Genomic DNA, 18,521 nt, shown 5'->3' on the forward strand with positions numbered 1-18,521 from the left:
TGACATTAGTGCGGATGGGGGCGTAGGTTGAGTATGGTTACGACATCTGGATAGTGGACAGTACGAGGGCCTTCGCGGTAGGTATTCAGCGGTCTTCGGACGTGTTGATATTGAAGGGTTGGGCGCATCTCGAGCAAGATATCTCGCCTCCAGAAGAATGGTGCTTCATCACTCACCTCTAGATCGGCAGGATACCCTTTCGAGTGCACGAGATACCAAATTTGCTTCCGTAGGATGAGCTGATAACATAGAATATAGAGCTCAAAGGCAGCGCTTCCTGAGAGGACTACAGAACAAGTTAACCTCCGGTTCAATATGAAAATCCTTACATACGCTTGAGGATTTGATAGGACCTCCAAGCCTATAAACGAAAACTGATCTGCGCTCGCTTGAGGAAGACCAACTCTAAAGCAACAGTGCAACTCTTGATCCCATGATACACTTGGAAGTTGAAAAAGCGGCAGAAAACGAAAGTACGAACGAGCAATAGTTTGACTGTATGAAGATGGACTACAAAGGATAAAGGATTTCAAGTAACGCAGACAGGAAAGTCAGAAGGAGTAGTTCAGGATTATAGAGAATTGCAGGGCGTGTGAATCGCCGCGAAAGGATTTTCAAATAGCACGAAGCCATATTCGATATCCAGATTCCAACAGTAGAGTTCACGTTTGAGTGTTGCACCCCCACTCACCAGTCCTCTCATCCCTCTCCACCTTCTCCCTCTTCGCCCTTTGAACCCTGCCCTGCTGCCGAAAATTGTCTTCATCTTCGCCCTCTGCAGGTCCAGCTAGCTGTTACACAGTGTATCAGGTTCCTGTTTCTCTTAACTTCCAGACTCAGAACTGACAGTTTGCTGGTGTCCGTTACTGCAGTAATAGTAGGCGTCCTCGCGGCGGCGAAATCTGCGTGATGAGCAGCCATCCACTTCGCAGACGTCGGGAGCGGACATGATTGGTCGTTTGAAGGGAGAAGAAGGTGCGCAAATCGGATGTAGTCTGTTTCAGCAGGTGGAAATATCCGGTACCTTTTTTGGTTGGCTGCGCCATACAAAGTTTCTATTTCTTCAGTCACTGCATTATGATATTATAGGCTTCACCTGATTTGGTAGCTGGCAGCATTAGGATCAAGATTTTAATCATGCACGCATTGGGCAATCTATATCGCGCATTCTTGGGTCGATGCTATCATTGAATACGGCTCCACGATGCTAGCTGCATGATAAAGACAATGCAGCCTGCCGAGCCCCCTTCCTTCCTTCCCTTGAGAATATCCGAACAGAAATTGCCCACACGCTCAAAATACCATGACACCGCACGTGATGAGTTTTGTAATCTTGGTGCTCGTAAATGTAAGACCGCAGTCCGCGTTTAAACTCGCTAATATTCCCAGAGCACCATCCTAGCCAGAGTAGCGTCGGGTATCCAACAAGCCAAACACCTAACCACGGGGAGCCTCCTTGGCATCGATGGCGGCCTCCTCACCCATGGCAGTGAGAACGATGACGTCTGGGTGTTTGTTAGTCTCTTGCCTTTCCTTACAGCCCGATCTGTGGTGTGCTTACTGGTATCCTTGCCGTCCTCGTTGAAGAACTTGGTGATCTTGTCGCCGACCTCACCCTCGGGAACCTTGACATCGTCCTTGAGAGTGCCGTCGTCGGACATAAGGGAGAGGAAACCGTCGTCAGTGACGTCGAGCTATTAGGATCCGGGTTAGCCACTGCACCACGCACACACAGCTTCAGCAACTTACAAGCTGGTACTCCTGGCGGCGGACGTTGGGGACGTCCATGTTGTGGGTGGACGGGCAGAGATCCTCCAACTTCTTGCCAGTGAAGATGTCGATGGCGACGAGATGGACCTTGGCGTGGCCGTGCTTGCCAGTCTTGGAGGTCGACATCTCGACAATCTTGCAGGGGCGGTTCTTAATGACGACGAAACCGTTCTTCCTCAAAGCAGAGCACTGCATCGGGTACGTGGTCGAAGCACCAGCATCGACGCTCTCGAAGGTGTGCTCATGCTGCAGGGCTTCCTGTCAGCTTCTGTTTGATAACGGCGCGGCGAGAAGATTTTGATATTTGCGCGCGCGACTGGCGTGGCGGCAATCGATAGAGTGTGAGGTGGGGCTCGCGGGACAGGAAGAACTGGAGAACCCACCTGCGCATCGTTGTCGGCCATGATGAAAATGAGTGTTGGTGATGCGATTAGAGTTGGGGAAGCGGTGAGAGCAAAAAGAAGAAGTGAGGCGATGTGTTTGTGAGAGTTGGTGGGTTTGGGTGTGGTGGAGTGGGAGAGAGAGTCGAAAAGAGACTCGACAAGGCCTGGCCCCGCAATTTTGGGAAAAGTTCAAAGCTTTCGGCAAAACCGTTTCGCCGGTGACAGCTTGGAGCCAGGTCCTCTTGATGGGAGTGCTTGTGATCGAGTACTTTACTTCGGGGCTTATTGCATACATACTCTGGGGGGCATCGGACGGACGCACAGCTAGATCTGTCTTTGGGCGCCGTTTAGAACTCTGATGTGGCTCGACCGCTTCTCGGCGCATTCAACGCCCTCTGCAACACCACCACCACAGGGCAGATCATACTCGCCGGCTCCGAGACGACCATATCTAACTCCTGGTGCTGCCCTGCCGCGGTCGGGGACCAATCCAAGGTCGGCGTCTCTGCTTTCGCTTGCTTCCTCAGCTTCATCGACTACAGACCTTATAACTGCGCGGATACCGAATGGCTCAGCTCTAAGAAATCAAGTGTACGCGGCGCCTCCTGACGATGTCCCTGATCCGGTGCAGGTATTGGAAAGCATTATTGGTGTGCCGCTAAAGAAGAAGGAGCTCGAACCAGGTGACGAAGATGGGGAGCTGTCCATCATCAGGCCCCCAGGATTAGTAGAGGATGTCGATTTCGATGGACTAAGCTTGGAAGCGTTTTTGGAAGCGGATGGAGGCGATCTACGAACGCGGCATCCCACCAATACACATATACATAGCGCACAATCGATAGATGAGTGTACGTTAGTCGCGAGAACCCTGTCTCTGCCAATGCTTATGAATGCCTTATTGCAGACGACAAGGAGAAAGACAAATTCGAGGACCTGCACCGGTCAATACTGGTATTTCCCATGAAAGATGCCCCTATACATGCAGCTGATCACATGACCAGGCCTGCGATGAAGTCCTCAAGTCTGTCGAGACGTACTTAACTGGCTTCCAGTCAGACTTAGGTGCTGTCTCCGCTGAGATTGAGACCTTGCAATCGCGGTCAACCTCACTCAACACAAAGCTGGAGAACCGAAGGGTAGTCGAGAAGCTGCTTGGTCCTGCTCTCGAAGAATTTAGCATCTCCCCAGCTGTTGTGCAAAAGATTGCCGAAGGACCAATCGACGAAGGATGGATAGAAGCTCTAGCGGAATTGGAGAAGCGTTCGAAAGCGATCAAGGCCAAGTCCCAGGAGCAGAGGAAAATTAAGGCCGTAGAAGACTTGAAGCCACTGTTGGATGATTTGACCAACAAGGTAAGGAACCAGAAAGCGTCTTCGCAACGAGTACTGACAGAGGTGTGTGTAGGCTGTGGAGCGAATACGTGACTACTTGGTAGCCCAGATCAAGGCAATCCGCTCACCAAGCATTAACGCTCAAACCATCCAACAGGAAGCTTTTGCAAAGTACAAAGAGCTATTTGCATTCCTTGCCAAGCATCAATCACAACTGGCGGAGGAGATTATCCAAGCCTACATTAACACTATGCGCTGGTATTACCTCCACAACTTCACACGCTACCGAGACGCCCTCTCGAAACTCAAGCTTCACGTTATCGACAAGCACGATGTCCTCGCGCACGATGACTCCAATGTCAAGAGAGGCGGCAGCACTATCCTCGGCTCAAACAGAGTACCGGTCGCCCCCCATGATGCCTTCTCGATAGGTCGACGCCTCGATATTCTCAAAAACCCGTCAAAAGGGGCACTGACGTCTTACGTCGCCGAAGAAGACAAAAGCACACACTACCTCGAGACACCCTTCCGCGCCTTCAACCTCGCCCTCATCGACAACGCCTCCTTTGAGTACACCTTTCTCAATAATTTCCTCTCCCCCTCACAAAGCTTCCACGCCATATCGAGGAACTTCTATTCCATCTTCTCCCCCACCTTCTCTCTCGCCGAGAGCCTCACTAGGTCACTCATTGACACCACCGTTGACGCTCTCGGCATCCTCCTCTGCGTGCGGCTGAACCAACATTTTGCATTCGAGCTGCAGCGGCGCAAGGTGCCTGCAGTCGAAGGTTACATCAACGCTACTAACATGCTGCTCTGGCCGCGCTTCCAGATCGTCATGGATCTCCACTGCGACAGCCTTCGGCGGGCCACCTCTTCTCTCCCCGGCCGACCCGCCGCCTCTAGCATACTAACCTCCTCTCCTGCCTCGTCGCAGTCAACGGCGCCGCATCCACTGACCCAGCGCTTTGCGAACTTCATGCATGGTATCCTGGCGCTGAGCTCGGAGGCGGGCGATGATGAGCCCGTGAGCAACAGTCTGGGGCGGCTGAGGGCGGAGTTTGAAGCCTACTTGACGAAGTTGAGTAAGGGGATCGGGGATCAGAGGAAGAGGGAGAGGTTCTTGGAGAACAACTATTCGCTTGTTGCTACCATTGTTGCGGACGCGGATGGGAAGTTGGCGGAGGAGATGAAACGTCATTTTGGGCAGCTGAAGGATGCCTTTAAGACTTAGAGTAGCTGGTGCGTGTTTTGATTCCTCAATTTCTCAGCGATGAAGGGTTAGGAGTAATGACTGGGCAGCCCCCGATTTTAGAAAGAGTGGGTTCTCCGGTGCACCATATCCAGACTAGGTGCTTTTGGCCAGTCTTCAGAGCCCTCCCTCTGTAACCCTCTGCCATCTGCTCCCAGCTGAGCAAAGCTCCATATTATTTAAAGCTGAATTTTGGGTGCAAGGATTGCCCTCGGATCTAGCATTCCAGGCGCCAAGGCTGATGAAGTTGTGATGATGTTGCTCGCTTAAGACTTCGGCACACGGCTGCCGATCTTCCGAAAAGCGACTTCAGCAAGTCGACATCAGTCGCCGCACACTTCCGCGACGACGAGGCAAGATTCAATCAACGCCGCAAACAGTGAGATACCGCCCCACCTATTCTACTACCTGTGATCAAGAAATTGCTAACAAACTTCCTTTCACAGTGCAGATGTGAGCTCCACCACGACATCCTTACCTTCAGCGGACCCCGCCACTGACAGTGATCCTCCAGCTTCGTGAAGACCCTGACGGGCAAGACCATCACGCTCGAAGTCGAGTCGAGCGACACCATCGACAATGTCAAGTCCAAGATCCAGGACAAGGAGGGCATTCCGCCAGACCAGCAGCGGTTGATCTTCGCCGGCAAGCAGTTGGAGGATGGCCGGACGCTGAGCGACTACAACATTCAGAAGGTACAGTTGTCCTCGCCACCGGTGGAGCTGTTCTTCTTCAGGTTGGAGTTTGGAGATATCGAAGATCCTGGCATGGAATGGCTTCGCCCGAGCGATACGTCAAGGAATCGTTGAATACCGAGGCTAACGCGGATGCTGCTCACAGGAATCGACTCTCCATCTCGTCCTCCGTCTCCGTGGCGGTATCATCGAGCCGTCTCTCAAGGCTCTGGCTTCCAAGTACAACTGCGACAAGATGATCTGCCGGAAGTGCTACGTACGTCATGTCCCTTCACTACTAGCTGCGCCACCGCCAGCCTCGTCGATCCAGCCGCTCAACACCATTGCTCTGCGCGATTGCCTCTCTATGTGTGAATGCTAATTCTCTGGCTTTCCAGGCACGCCTGCCGCCGCGAGCAACCAACTGCCGCAAGAAGAAGTGCGGCCACAGCAACCAGCTCCGCCCGAAGAAGAAGCTAAAGTAGGCGACTCGACTATCAGGAGGTGTTGGGGAAGGGGTTCTTTTGCTGCATTGTATTTTTGGGCGGTGGATCGGAGCTATAGCTTAGTAGCTTAGCTCTCTGAATACCACAGCTCATACCTACAACGAAAGACATCTTTGAAAGTCTTCAGAGAACAGTGTTGCACATGGCTCAGCACATCAATCTCGCCACCAGCAGATTCGGGAATGGTCATGTGACTTCGTGATTTATAGCAATGACGTCACGCATCGTGTGTTTATTATGAAGTTCAGAATGATGGAATTGCATTTTGTCCAGCTTTTGTTACTGCCTTGTACCCTTGTACCCTTGTACCCCTTGAAGGTTCAACACAGCAGCCCCTCATACAAGTCCACCGGTTCAGCAAATGTGTGCGGACAATGCAACGATGTTTCGCAAGCAAGTGAGAAACAGCAATAGTGCCATGTAGCCAATCAAGGCAAGAGCAAGCGACGAGCAAGGATGGATGTAGTGGAAGGAAAGGGAAAGAAGGGAAAACAGAATGGTATCGAACTCGCTCCTTCGCTATGCAAGTAATGAACAAAGAAGGTAATCCAGATAGGCCGGACGCTGCACGAGGCATACGGTCAGATGCGCGGTCGGGAACGCATGCGTGAACATGAGGAAGTTCGTAGAACGGATCGTATACTGCTGAGAGAGATTGATGAAGCGTCTTGCAGGACAGTACTCGGCCGATTTTAATCCCGAAAGGCTGTCGCAGTGGCACTAGTGCCTCGGTTTCTTCCAGTAGTATTGCTACAACACCAAGTCAGCACGTCTGCACAAAGATTGAATTCGCATTCGTCAGTCCTTACCTTGTGCTGCTTCCTGGCCGCCCGTATACTCGTCCTACCCATACTATTGACAACAGTCTCCCTCCTCATCTCATCTGCGTCGATCTCCGGGATATAATAAAACTCGTTCTCCAACGGTTTCCCCGCCGCGTCTTTGCCCTCGCGGCTGATCTCGCCGACGCAGGGGATGCTGTCCAGAATCCGCTTTAGCTCTGCGCCGGTCAGCGTGGCGTCGTCGGGCTGAGTAAACGTCTTTTCGGTCAGCGTAGCTGCGCTATCGGCTAGTGATCTCTCGCCTTTCATCTCTGCTGGTAGATTGCCGAGGATTGTGGACAGGGGCTGGGAGTGCAAGCGGGAGAAAGCGAGCTGATTGATCACGTGGTTCTTAATGGGCGAGTCGTTTAGTTGGCGCGACAGGCTTTCCGGAATAGACTTCAGATGGGGAGAAGCTGCTCTCAGCGGTTTTCGCCGACGTTGCGGAGGGGGCTGTTCAGGTGATTTCAGAATGCTGCTGCTGGCGGTTATCGACGACATGCGCGGCAGCAGGTTGTCGCCGGCGTTGTAGAAGGAGTGGATGATGGGGTCGTTCTCCTCGTCGCGGTCTGAGAAGTCATCGGAGGCTAGAGAGGAGAGACTGCTGGCTTGAGAGGTTCTTGACACGTCTTGGCTTGGGTCTGGGTAAGTCTGAGAGAGCTGGGAAGAGTCCGCCGTATCGTCCGCTGCGGCTACCGGCTCGGCTGAGGCACGATCTTCGTATACCTGCACGGCATTATGGTCCACATTTTCTTCCTCGTCAGCTGCAATGAAGGTTCCAAGCTCGGTAAAGGCGGGCTGTCTAATAGGCGACAATGATGGAGACGAACGCGGATTCATGAGCGGGGGACTTGACGCGTAACGACCCTTCCCTGCGGCACGACGCGATGGGGACATATCCTCGATTTGGGTCAACTCCGAGCGAGTCGAGACCACTGAAGCCTGCCGCTCTCCAAATGGCCACGCGATCAGCACGCGAGCATCCTGCACATCCAGCATGATCTCCACCGAGGGTTTGTCTGACGAGAACGTATCCCCTTTCGCAAGCTGGTACACCTGACTTCGGCAGTGCACTTTGCAGCCATTCCAGCCTAGGCATTCTATTACGACTTCTCCGGAGGTATGGCTGGCGCTTGGGGCGATATAGGACGCACGGACATGGACGCGTGATATCAGACGGCTAGCGGATAGTTGATGGTGGGACGAGTTGCTTGACCGTCCCATGAGCACGGGTTCGCCGTCGAGGGGGAGATCGATGGTAGGAAGCGCGGATAGCGGGGTGCGTTCGGAGAGCGTGGACATGGTCCGCTCGAGCGCCGGACGCGCTGGCGGCGAGGACGGAAGCATACCGGTTGAGGATGTCGGGACCGGAGTAGGGTAGTACTTGAGTTGTGCTTTCGGTAGCTCAGCATGTTCGGCATACTTGCGTTTCGAAGGTCGGGGCAGTGGGGAGGAGGAGAGCGGTTCGAACGCGGGTAGGAGCGACGGCTGCCGCGTCATGCTCGGTCGCGCTGGAGACGTGACAGAGAATTGAGCGGCTTCTCTGTGTGGTGGAGAGTCCATCCCGGCTGGAAGACGGTCTGAAGACGCGATGTAGAGCGTTCCTTTCTGCTTGGACTAGAACGCGAGGTGTCCCGCAGATGCCTCGACGCCTGAGGCAGTGGCCGAATCTAAGCTGGTATATCGAGTTTACTGAAGGAACTACTAGACAAGCATAAGATACAGGTCGAGATGGAGGACACGCGAGGTCAATTGGGGGGAGGAGAGGTCACGTCTGAGCAGGCCGGGCTGAACATGTAGGAATGTCTGGCGGGCGTCGCGGTACGCGAGACACGCTTTTGGGTGAAGCAACTCCACCAAGGAACTTGCAAGCGGCATAAAGCACGGCCGCGGCATTAGATGTGCACCACAATCCGAGCGCACATGTTTCAACCACTTGAACGATGCACGAAGTCCCTTCACATTAAGGTACTTGCAGGGAATCTGTAGGAATACTCAGATACACGCATTATATCAGGATCTCTTGCGAGAGACCGACATGCAATCCTCAGGCATCCTGAGCAGATGTTTGCATAGCACAGTTATCCACCTCGGGTGCTTCCGAGTCAAGCCCAGCCTTCCGCAACACGGCTTTCACGACATCGCTTTCCCCACGCTGAGCGCGTCTAGTGGGCCGCCTTCTTACGCGCCGTGACTGTGACTTTCTCGTTCTCGTACATATACCAGTAAAGAGGCATCTCCTCCGCTTTCTCCTGCAATCAGCCAGAAGAACAACGACGACCGATGCAAGATGATATGCCGGTGATGCAAGTGTCGAACAATACCCTGCCGCAGAAAGCATTGTACCTAGGTAGATTCTTAAGGCCAGAAGACGACAGTATGGCATACGGGTTGCTCATGTAAGTTCCGGCTGCTCAAGGGCGTTCAATACATTCTCATCAATCGTTTCCGCGCTCGATAGGATGCCATCTTCCTAGTGAGAGGTCGAGATAGATTTGACGCGCCGATACGACAGGTAATGGCTGAGGCTGTTCACCGCGTTTTGGTGACCACTCGCGGACGCGCAGATGCGACGTGAGATGATCTGGGGCTTGACCGGGGCTGAGACTAAGCGAACCAATGAACCAAGCCGGTCACGAAATCTTGGCGCCAACCTCGAACTCCAGAAATTTTCGGTGATATAGATCTCAAGCTGCGCCGTAGTTTCAGGTTCCCTAAACGACGCGCCAGTTACAATACTGAAATCCACGGCTCAAACAGAGGCCACCTAGGTACAACGAGTGCCCCGACGGCCGAAGCCCCTATAATGGCTCCCGCATCCTCCGCCCTTACTACCAAGCCGCAGTCCGGCACCCCATACCAGCTGGACACTAACCAGACGTTGCGCGCAGCCCAAGCACTTCTCAAGCACATCAGTACCGAGACGAAGCGAACGGACGAGCAGTCCACCAAGAGGAACTTACTCGCGAACGACAATACCGGCTCCGATGAAGAAGCAGGAGAAGAGGACGAAGTACCAATCTGGCTGAGCGTGACGACTAAGAAGCATATAACGGACCAGAAGGTTGGCGGTGAATACCCAGAGGTTACATTGCCCACTTACTAACAGAGTGTGTAGCGGCTCAAACCTAAGGCGATGTACGCTCGCATCCTTGAACCACCCTGAGCACATGCTGACAGTCGCAGTCCGATTCCCCACAGCCTACACAACTCTCCCACGAGTCGGATATGTCTGATGTAAGCTATCGCGAACTCCGTACCACAGGCCAGAAGCTAACATGCGCCCCCAGAACCGCCTCACCCCAACGAACCTACAAAGACCTAATCGCCCACCCCTCCTTCCCCACCACCCTCTCCGCCCGCATAAACCGCGTGATCGACATCAGCAAGCTAAAATCAAAGTATAAATCCTACGAAAGCCGGCGCCAGCTCTTCGGCGAATACGACATCTTCCTCGCCGACGACCGCGTCATCACCTTCCTCCCCAAAGTCCTCGGCAAGGTCTTCTACGGCACAACCGCGAAGCGACCCATACCTGTCTCCCTGACCGGCAATGCGAAGCCGCCGCCTAAGAACGCCGAGGGTCGACGCCCAGTGGAGAAGAGGCAGGACTCGAAGGGCAGGCCGCTGCCGGGTGGGGTGGGCTTGGTTGGCGAGCCGAAGGACGTGGCGAGGGAGATTGAGAAGACGCTCTCGGCGGCGCTGGTGCATCTTTCGCCGTCGACGACGACGGCTGTGAGGGTTGGGTTGGCGAGCTGGACGCCGGAGAAGGTGGTGCAAAATGTGGAAGCGGTGGTGGATGGGTTGGTCAAGATCATACCGAAGGGGATGAGGGGCGTCAGGGCGATACATATCAAAGGTCCAAACACGATGGCGCTGCCGGTTTGGCTGGCGGATGAGCTGTGGGAGGATGAGGCGGACGTGTTGGAGAAGAAGTGGGCGCCGAAGGAGGCGGAGGAGCCGAAGATGATCGAGGGGGGCAAGGAGAAGAAGAACAAGAAAAGGAAATCGATGGATGCGGTGGAGGAGGTGGATGCTGAGAAGCCGAAGAAGAAGAGCAAGCAGTCGGGCGATGATGATCTTGCCAAGGAGATCGCGCTTCGAAAGGAGAAGCTGAGGAAGCAGAAGGAAGACGCCATTGTCGAGGCTGGTGCTGTGCAACCTGCTGATGGAGTCAAGGCGAAGAAGAACAAGAAGAGCAAGGCTGCTATTGTCGCCTGATGTTGTACCAAAGGGGTTCCACTGGGCTATACCGAGCATGGATGGCCTCAGTCTTCTTCGCTGTTGAGCATTGCAAGGCGTTGATGGCGTTGCGGAACAGTAGCGCGCCAGCTACCTTCGAATAGGGCCGGGACCAAGCGTGACTCGCTTTTAGATGAGCGATGCAGTCACATATTTATACCACAAAACAAACTTATTACGCAGCCAATGCTTCGGTCTCTTGAACTTCTTCGTCCGCTGTCTGGATGATCTGCTAAAGTGAGAGCAGAGTCTGCATTTACCACGCCGTGTAGTCTCCAGACTGTAGAGTTGTGAAGCGAACCCTTGCGGACTTCTTCTCGCTATACACACCCCGCTAGCTGGTTGGCTCAGATAAGAGTAGTGACCATGCATCTGAGAAAAAAGTATCCTTGGCCTTCGAGCGTGATCCTCAACCATCAAGCTTGCGGGAAGGAGCATCCTACTTGACGTGATGGTCACACCGTTGGATTTGATACGGTGCTCTTGGATAAGCGGTCACTCTTCGTGCGCATAGTCGGGTCGGTTTGGTAAACTTCGAATGGAGTATCACCTTAGGCGCGATGAGCCAGCAGCCAACCTCGGCCACGATCCACTGGATTTTGAGAGGGTCGAAAGGTAGTTCAGCATGACACCCCGTAACTTGCAGTGCAGTTATCGTGTTGTTGTGCAATGCAGGTGTCCGTAGGTCTCCCGTCTTCCAGAAACCCGGGTAAGGCTAAAATGTCAAATCTCGGCACGCCAATGCGGACGCAACGTGCCGCAGATCAGTGCTTTGCTTTATACGGGTTAGCGTAATCTCGGCCCAATCACTCAGCCACCTTAGCCACGCCAGCCATCTCGCCGTCCCTTCAAGTGCCAGGAGATCATCTCTTCGCAGGCTCTCTCGCAGCTCTTACCCTCACCCTGCGACTTAACAATGCTCGTTCCAACTCTTCTCGCCCTGTCCCTCCCCCTTCTCACCACCGCCCTACCAGCTCCCACTACCCTCTCCTCCGACGACACGCCCCTCCCCCTGATCATATGGCACGGCCTGGGCGACAACTACGCCGCCGATGGCCTAAAGGAGGTTGGCGAGCTCGCTGAACAGATCCACCCCGGAACCTTCGTCTACAACATCCGCCTCAATGAAGATCCCTCCTCCGACCGCACCGCCACCTTCATCGGCAACCTGACCCTCCAAATCGCCCAAGTCTGCGCCGACCTCGCCGCACACCCTATCCTCTCTACCGCGCCGGCGGTTGACGCCCTCGGCTTCTCCCAAGGCGGCCAGTTCCTGCGCGCCTATGTTGAGCGCTGCAACAACCCGCCGGTGCGCAGCCTCGTGACCTTCGGCGCGCAGCACAACGGCATCGCAGATTTCCAGGCATGTGGCGCGACGGACTGGCTATGCAAGGGCGCGATGGGGCTGCTGCGGACGAACACGTGGACGGGGCTTGTGCAGAGCCGGGTCGTGCCTGCGCAGTATTACCGCTCGGTTAATGTCTCAACTGGGGAGCCGACGGAGGAGTATCTGGCGCATTCGAACTTTTTGGCGGATGTGAATAATGAGCGGGAGGAGAGGAATGAGACGTATGCGGTGAATTTGGCCAGCTTGGAGAAGTTTGTGATGTATGTGTTTGAGAAGGACGTTACGGTGATTCCGAAGGAGAGTGGGTGGTTCGCGGAGGTTAACAAGACGAGTAAGGAGGTGACGCCGTTGAGGAATAGGACAATGTATATGGAGGATTGGCTGGGGCTGAAGAGGTTGGATGAGAAGAAGGGCTTGATTTTTGAGGACGCGCCGGGTGCGCATATGGAGCTGAGTGATAAGATACTAGCGAAAGCGTTCAAGGAATATTTCGGACCGTTGGAGAAGGAGAAAGCGGCTACTGTGAAGGATGCCATGGGTTCTTGGGAATTGTAAAGGCCTCACGCATGGAGTTTGGCGTAGCTCATGAGGATGGATATTTCGGCTCTGAGATCTAGCTGGATCTCTGCACAACTGCGAGCGTAGACCATAATTGTACTCTTCTCTGATGACCAGAATCCTGAGGTTCGAGCAGATTGCATCCAAAAATACAATCATCCATACAGGTATTTAAAGTCTCGTAGATCCTTGAAAGATGATCGAAAACACAATGGCCATCACTCAGCAACTTCGAAAAGTCGGTGTAAGGGAACGAAAAAGACATTTAGGCGAGACATTCAACATAAGGAGAACAATTTTGCCCACAATCGCCGTCAAGATTCCGAAAAGCGTGGTCGACATCATCTTCGTGATTCCAGTTCCAGGTCAAAGGGTAGATTCCGCTAAGCTGGACAAGGTATAGCCGCCAATCAGCCACGCGGAGCATCCCGGTGGGGCGGCGCGGCGGGAAGCCCGTCACAAACCGTTGCTACCGAGTTTGTCGTGCCCCGCGAAACCTAGGCAAGCTCGTAGACATCTATGTCATCTTAGCCATCCGTCGCTTGACACGGCCATAGTGGACCGAGCTGATATACATACTTCTTCGTGCTATTGACTGCCGGTGCAAATGCCATGTCGCGAGGCCGAGAATGATGGAGACGCTAGCGAGCAGAAATGCAAGAACACCAAATGCGATCTCGAAGCGGTCTTTGTTCGTCAAGCCTTGATCCAGCACTGGCGGCATCGGGGCGGCTGGCAGAGCTTTGCTTGAGTTAAACTTATGAAGAGTGGCTTTTTTAAGGGTGGTTGAGCGGTCTAATAAATAAACACACCATATTAGCCGGAATCACTCGCGGTAAGCTGTCTTGGACATTGTAAAGCTGTTGGGTACAGGGATCTGAGATTACACCTACGGTATAAGCTATCAAGCGAGTATCCTCTAAACATGAAAGCAACGGTCGAAAACAACGGCACAGTGAGCAACCTCTAGACCCTATCAATCGTTTGCGTCTCCCAGTCGTTTCCGAAGCCTCGGCGCGCTCTATTTTGTCGCTGTGCTAAATGCCACGAATGGCTAGCGATCAGCAAGCTGTGGTACGAACAGGTTGAAGACCTCAGGAGCGTTATTTGCCGTCCAACAGGTCTTGCGTAGGCTGAAATGAAGCGGAGCCCGGGTAAGGTTCCTTTAAACAGCCCTAATCTAAGGATGTGTATTCTTTGAATATCGATAAAGACCTGCCAGTCGCACGGAAACACAATCTCAGAAGTGAGGAGGACGTTGCTTCAAGATATTCACCGACACTAACTGGGAAGCGAGCATCTTATGTTTGACGTGGAGTGCGTTAAGTTTCTACCCTAACAGATTTCTACCATGAGGCCCGTTCGCGATGCAATCTGCTGCTACGCTAAGGGATCACTGCACAGCCACAATCAGCCACAATCCCATACGATCCGCAATGACGGCCATCTATGACGCGCACCGCCACGAACCGCGCAGTTGCGGTTGCCTTCCACTGTATGTAGCTGTTACTTAACAGCAAATTCGGTAAAGTGGAATGAGGGACACCGCTCGTCTACCTTACCTAAAGAGGTACTGTAACAAAGCACGCTGACTAGTAAGGTATATTACAAGCTCTACCCCTCGAGCCATAGTCCGCGGACCGCGCGACGCAAACGAGGAAGCGCTGTCTGTCAGACTGGCAGCTGAAATTTGCCTTGTTTATTGTCCGCGAATCGTGTCGCTATGCCATGCTAAGAGACCGTAGACGAGGCAAACGGTTCCGGTGCTCCGGAGCAAATTATTCGTTATGTGTACGAATCTCACTCAGTGACCCTCCCAACCACGTATGATCAGAAGTGCTTCTTTGCACTTCAGCTACTCTTCACCAGCGATCACAGCTAGCAACCTATATAGTGCTGCACACAGCTCAGCACCACCGAAGCTTCCCGTCTATTTCGCACATAGCCGTCGTGAGCCCCTTTGCTCGGATGCGAGCAGCAACGACAGCGACCCTGTCTCCACAGTATTTTGGATAACCCGTCAGTGTCCCCACCACCCACTTGCGCCGATGCTGCCGTGCAGTCACTTTCGTTATCCAGCCATGAAATGCATAATCGAAAACTCTGGCACAGCGGCTTGCCAGCATCAGCATCTCTGGAAGCCGTCTGCTACGTGAAAGGCTGCACCAGCGGTCGGGTCGCTTGCATCGTTTACCAACCAGTTTCAGCGAGCCTTCGTCCTCACAGGTGTCAGCCAGAAGGATGCTGATCGTTGTTACGTTTGACAACTGCTACCAACTTCTCGTGATGGTAGCTGTGTCGCCATCCTCGGCTCAGTGATCCGGATTTGAGACATGATTAGCGAGAGCTCGACTGCGCAGATTCGTCCTTCGTACATGAGTGGAGGATGCAATATGACGAGGACACTTTGATCGAAGGACGATCTCGGGGTTTTGGAGAAGCGTTCGGATTGACTAGCCGTGCCGCTCCACCGGCACGGCTATGTCGGCCCCCCGTTCAGCCACGCGACACAAGTCCGGCAAGGCGGCAATCCCGGTGAAACCTTGCGCTATCGAGGCAGTGGGTTCTCCCAACTTGTGATCCTGATTGGTGTCCGGAAGCCGCTGAGGTGCAGAAGGCTCAACACGCTATGCTTACTGCTGTTTTCAAAATGTGCGGCCGTTTGGAAATGAACTTCAACCACCCCTCCCCCCTCAATTGTCAAAGACTAAAACCACGTTTACACAACGATTTAATACTTAGTAGATTATTAAATTTCTAAGATAATAGCTATAGCTGTGCTGCACCTTTTAAGAGTATTAAGTTATATCCTAAGTGTTGGATCGTTGTGCAAATGTGGTTTTAGCCTTTGACGACCGAGGGGGGGGTGGGGTGGATGAAGTTCATTTTCCAAACGGCCGCACATTTTGAGACCGACAGTAATCCAGACTGCCTTCTGCTATCTCGTAGAACTGACGCCAGTAGAGCTACTTTCGACTGCTCACTGACCTCATGAGTATATCAGTATAGCGCAAGCCGGGGAGCGTCCGCACACAAGATAGATACTCAATGACAAGACTATCAGTAGGTACTGAGACTGTCCAAGCACAACACAGACAAACATTGGTAAGTTTCCTGTTCTATGTGCTCCGCCTGAGGCTAGTTCCACCGGTGATCAGATCGCTTGCGTTAGAATATGTTCATCCCCCGGCTGGCCTCATTGTATCAAACCCGAGATGCAGTGGCATGCAAGACGATGCTCGCCCATTGTCGAAGTGAACACTGCAAGGAATCCCAGCTGCATAGACTTTTATTGTTCAATAGCCGGCTTCAAGAAAAAACCCCCTGCAAGAGCTTGAGTAAGTTGAACAGTAAGGTAGATCTCGCACGTTGGCATAGGACCATGGCAAGGATTTTGATCTCCGTGGTGGCGCTAAAATTCCTTGCATGTCTTCCTCTAAAGCGGCTCAGTCTCCTTCCGCGAACAAGCCAAACAAAAATCTCTTGCCCGTTGCAGCTCATAACCCATACCGCATAAATCCCGGTTCAGAGTGCTCGAGTACTCAATTACTCCTACGCCCACTTATCAATCTTCATCGTCCCGTTCTCATTCAAATTCTTGTGCATATCAAACGCATTCCACAGCAAGTGCGGCTCATGCCCCCAGCCCTTCTTCATACACTCATACTCCGCCTTGTCGAAGTAGTCCTGCAGGATAGGCTTGTAGTCAGGATGTGAGCACTTGTCGATGATCACCCTCGCTCGCTCCTTGGGTGAGAGGCCGCGGACGTCGGCAAGCCCCTGTGAGAGGTTCAGCGTCCAAGTAACACACCTGTGGCAAGGCAGAGAGAGGGTTGGGACGGTACCTGCTCAGTAACAATAACATCCAAATCATGTTCCGTCTGATCAACATGCGTACACATGGGCACAATACAACTCACACCCGTCGGATCCGTCTTGCTCGGCCGCGTACTTGGCGTATGCATAATGCTATACTTCGCGCTCCTCAAAAAGTCCGCCGAACCGCCCAGTCCATTCAGCATTCGACTTCCCATGACGCACGTGCTGTTCGCGTGGGCGTAGATGTCGACTTCCACAGGCGTATTCATGCCGATGACGCCCAGCCGCCGGATGATCTCAGGCGAGTTGGACACCTGCTGCGAGCGCAGGAGCAGCTTGGGGGCGTAGTCAGTCCAGCCGTCGTAGAAGCGCTTGAAGCCGTCGGGCGAGAAGCGGATGCTGGTTGCGGTCGCGAAGTCGAGGTTGCCGCTGTCGAAGAGGTCGAGGAAGCTGTCTTGGAGGACTTCGGTCCACACGCGGAGGTTCTTGAAGTTTGCGCCGCCGGACTGAAGATACTGTCAGTGCATGGTTCGCTAGAAAGATTGGAAACGAAGCACGCACAGCAAGACCGCCGACAACGGCATTAGCGATGTTGCCGATACCTGACTGGATGGGCAGAAGGTTGTCGGGTAGTCGTCCGTGCTTGACCTCATGCTGCAGAAACTCGATCAAGTTGCCCGCAATGGCTCGGGAGCTTTCGTCTTCAGGCGCATTGGGTTGCGTCTGATCCGGATAATCGGACTCGATGATCGCAACCACTCTATCTGGGTCCACAGGAATGTAAGGTGTCCCAATGCGGTCTTCTGGCGACATGATAAGGTACGGCTTCCGGCGAGGAGGCAGATCCGTCATAGTGATATCGTGGAGTCCGTAGAACGACGGCGTTGCAGTGTTGACCTCGATGATGATCTGCCCGGCCATTAGCCTTGAGTTACTGAGTAAGTGCTTGTAGCAACTCGCCTTCTCAGCCATTTGGATGATCTCTGGACTTGCTCCCACAGATGCGCCAGGCACTATCCCGCCATCCTCCGTAATAGCACTGGCCTCCACGATGGCCACATCCAGGCGATTGTTCTCCTTGTGCATGGTATAGTAGCCATACATCAAGTCCACAGGAAACATGCTGAGATGCTTATCGAAGAACTTGATGTTGCCATTGTTGATGCCCCTCGCAATCTCCTTGCCCACCTGATGGGGAGCCCGCCGCTCGATCATGTTGTTGCGCGCCCATCTGTTCTCCGTTTCCGCGCCGGAGGAGGCGCCGACGAAGAGGTTGTATTTGAGCTTTCCTTGAAGGTTGTTGCGTTCAACATGCTCGGCTAGGGCGGTGGGAATTTTTCTTAGGGTCGAGTCAGATAAATACTTCTGATTATTGGACGCGCTGGCTAGACAATGGAGCTTTACTTAGGATAGCCAACGCCGGTGAAACCTGACCATCCGATGTACGAGCCATGCGGGAAGTAATCGATCAGGTCTTCAGCTTTTGCGAGCTTCTTCAGGTAGCTTTGCCGTGGGACGCGGGCTTTTAAAGCTGCTGAGGCTGCCATTGTGGGCACAGCTCAGAGAGAGGTCCAATTGACAAGCAATCGGCAAGCAATGGGTGCGGCGAAGCTGGAAAAGGCCGGCGAGGGACACTCTTCGAGCATGGAAAATGGATCCCCGCCTGCATGAGAGCTTCATGCTGGCTGGGCGGGCTGCTCTGAGGGACTGATGCTGCAGTGACGCGCACTTGGCGCCGAACCCCGGAGTATTGGATTGCAGCGGGACGGGAGGTCCAAGCCGTGTGCGGCTTGGTCGAAACGGGAAGGGTTTGTGCA

The 18,521-nt window shown here is 53.5% G+C and overlaps 7 protein-coding genes across 7 annotated transcripts; 4 read left to right on the forward strand and 3 right to left on the reverse strand.

Annotated features, from left to right (window-relative positions):
- Positions 1 to 1,437: 1,437 nt before the first annotated feature.
- Positions 1,438 to 2,174, reverse strand: W97_02903 (eukaryotic translation initiation factor 5A; the record flags this gene model as incomplete). Its single annotated transcript, XM_007780802.1, has 4 exons — positions 1,438 to 1,505; positions 1,562 to 1,694; positions 1,750 to 2,016; positions 2,154 to 2,174. The coding sequence occupies 4 exons, from the start codon at positions 2,172 to 2,174 to the stop codon at positions 1,438 to 1,440; spliced, it is 489 nt and encodes a 162-aa protein (XP_007778992.1).
- Positions 2,175 to 2,511: 337 nt separating this feature from the next.
- W97_02904 (uncharacterized protein) lies at positions 2,512 to 4,718 on the forward strand (the record flags this gene model as incomplete). Its single annotated transcript, XM_007780803.1, has 4 exons — positions 2,512 to 3,001; positions 3,058 to 3,104; positions 3,155 to 3,505; positions 3,558 to 4,718. The coding sequence occupies 4 exons, from the start codon at positions 2,512 to 2,514 to the stop codon at positions 4,716 to 4,718; spliced, it is 2,049 nt and encodes a 682-aa protein (XP_007778993.1).
- A 56-nt stretch (positions 4,719 to 4,774) lies between these two features.
- Positions 4,775 to 5,895, forward strand: W97_02905 (ubiquitin-60S ribosomal protein L40; the record flags this gene model as incomplete). Its single annotated transcript, XM_007780804.1, has 4 exons — positions 4,775 to 4,836; positions 5,251 to 5,431; positions 5,577 to 5,687; positions 5,809 to 5,895. The coding sequence occupies 4 exons, from the start codon at positions 4,775 to 4,777 to the stop codon at positions 5,893 to 5,895; spliced, it is 441 nt and encodes a 146-aa protein (XP_007778994.1).
- Positions 5,896 to 6,636: 741 nt separating this feature from the next.
- On the reverse strand, positions 6,637 to 8,300 carry W97_02906 (uncharacterized protein; the record flags this gene model as incomplete). The annotated part of the gene is made up of 2 exons (XM_007780805.1): positions 6,637 to 6,666; positions 6,726 to 8,300. The coding sequence occupies 2 exons, from the start codon at positions 8,298 to 8,300 to the stop codon at positions 6,637 to 6,639; spliced, it is 1,605 nt and encodes a 534-aa protein (XP_007778995.1).
- Positions 8,301 to 9,543: 1,243 nt separating this feature from the next.
- Positions 9,544 to 10,958, forward strand: W97_02907 (uncharacterized protein; the record flags this gene model as incomplete). The annotated part of the gene is made up of 4 exons (XM_007780806.1): positions 9,544 to 9,801; positions 9,856 to 9,875; positions 9,924 to 9,974; positions 10,028 to 10,958. The coding sequence occupies 4 exons, from the start codon at positions 9,544 to 9,546 to the stop codon at positions 10,956 to 10,958; spliced, it is 1,260 nt and encodes a 419-aa protein (XP_007778996.1).
- Positions 10,959 to 11,895: 937 nt separating this feature from the next.
- Positions 11,896 to 12,882, forward strand: W97_02908 (uncharacterized protein; the record flags this gene model as incomplete). The annotated part of the gene is made up of 1 exon (XM_007780807.1): positions 11,896 to 12,882. The coding sequence occupies one exon, from the start codon at positions 11,896 to 11,898 to the stop codon at positions 12,880 to 12,882; it is 987 nt and encodes a 328-aa protein (XP_007778997.1).
- A 3,555-nt stretch (positions 12,883 to 16,437) lies between these two features.
- W97_02909 (acetyl-CoA hydrolase) lies at positions 16,438 to 18,251 on the reverse strand (the record flags this gene model as incomplete). The annotated part of the gene is made up of 4 exons (XM_007780808.1): positions 16,438 to 16,665; positions 16,731 to 17,210; positions 17,266 to 18,043; positions 18,109 to 18,251. 4 exons carry the CDS (start codon positions 18,249 to 18,251, stop codon positions 16,438 to 16,440), a joined length of 1,629 nt encoding a protein of 542 aa, XP_007778998.1.
- Between the last annotated feature and the right edge of the window lie 270 nt (positions 18,252 to 18,521).

This window comes from Coniosporium apollinis (genome assembly GCF_000281105.1).
Source record: "Coniosporium apollinis CBS 100218 chromosome Unknown supercont1.11, whole genome shotgun sequence".
Taxonomy (NCBI): Eukaryota; Fungi; Ascomycota; class Dothideomycetes; genus Coniosporium; species Coniosporium apollinis.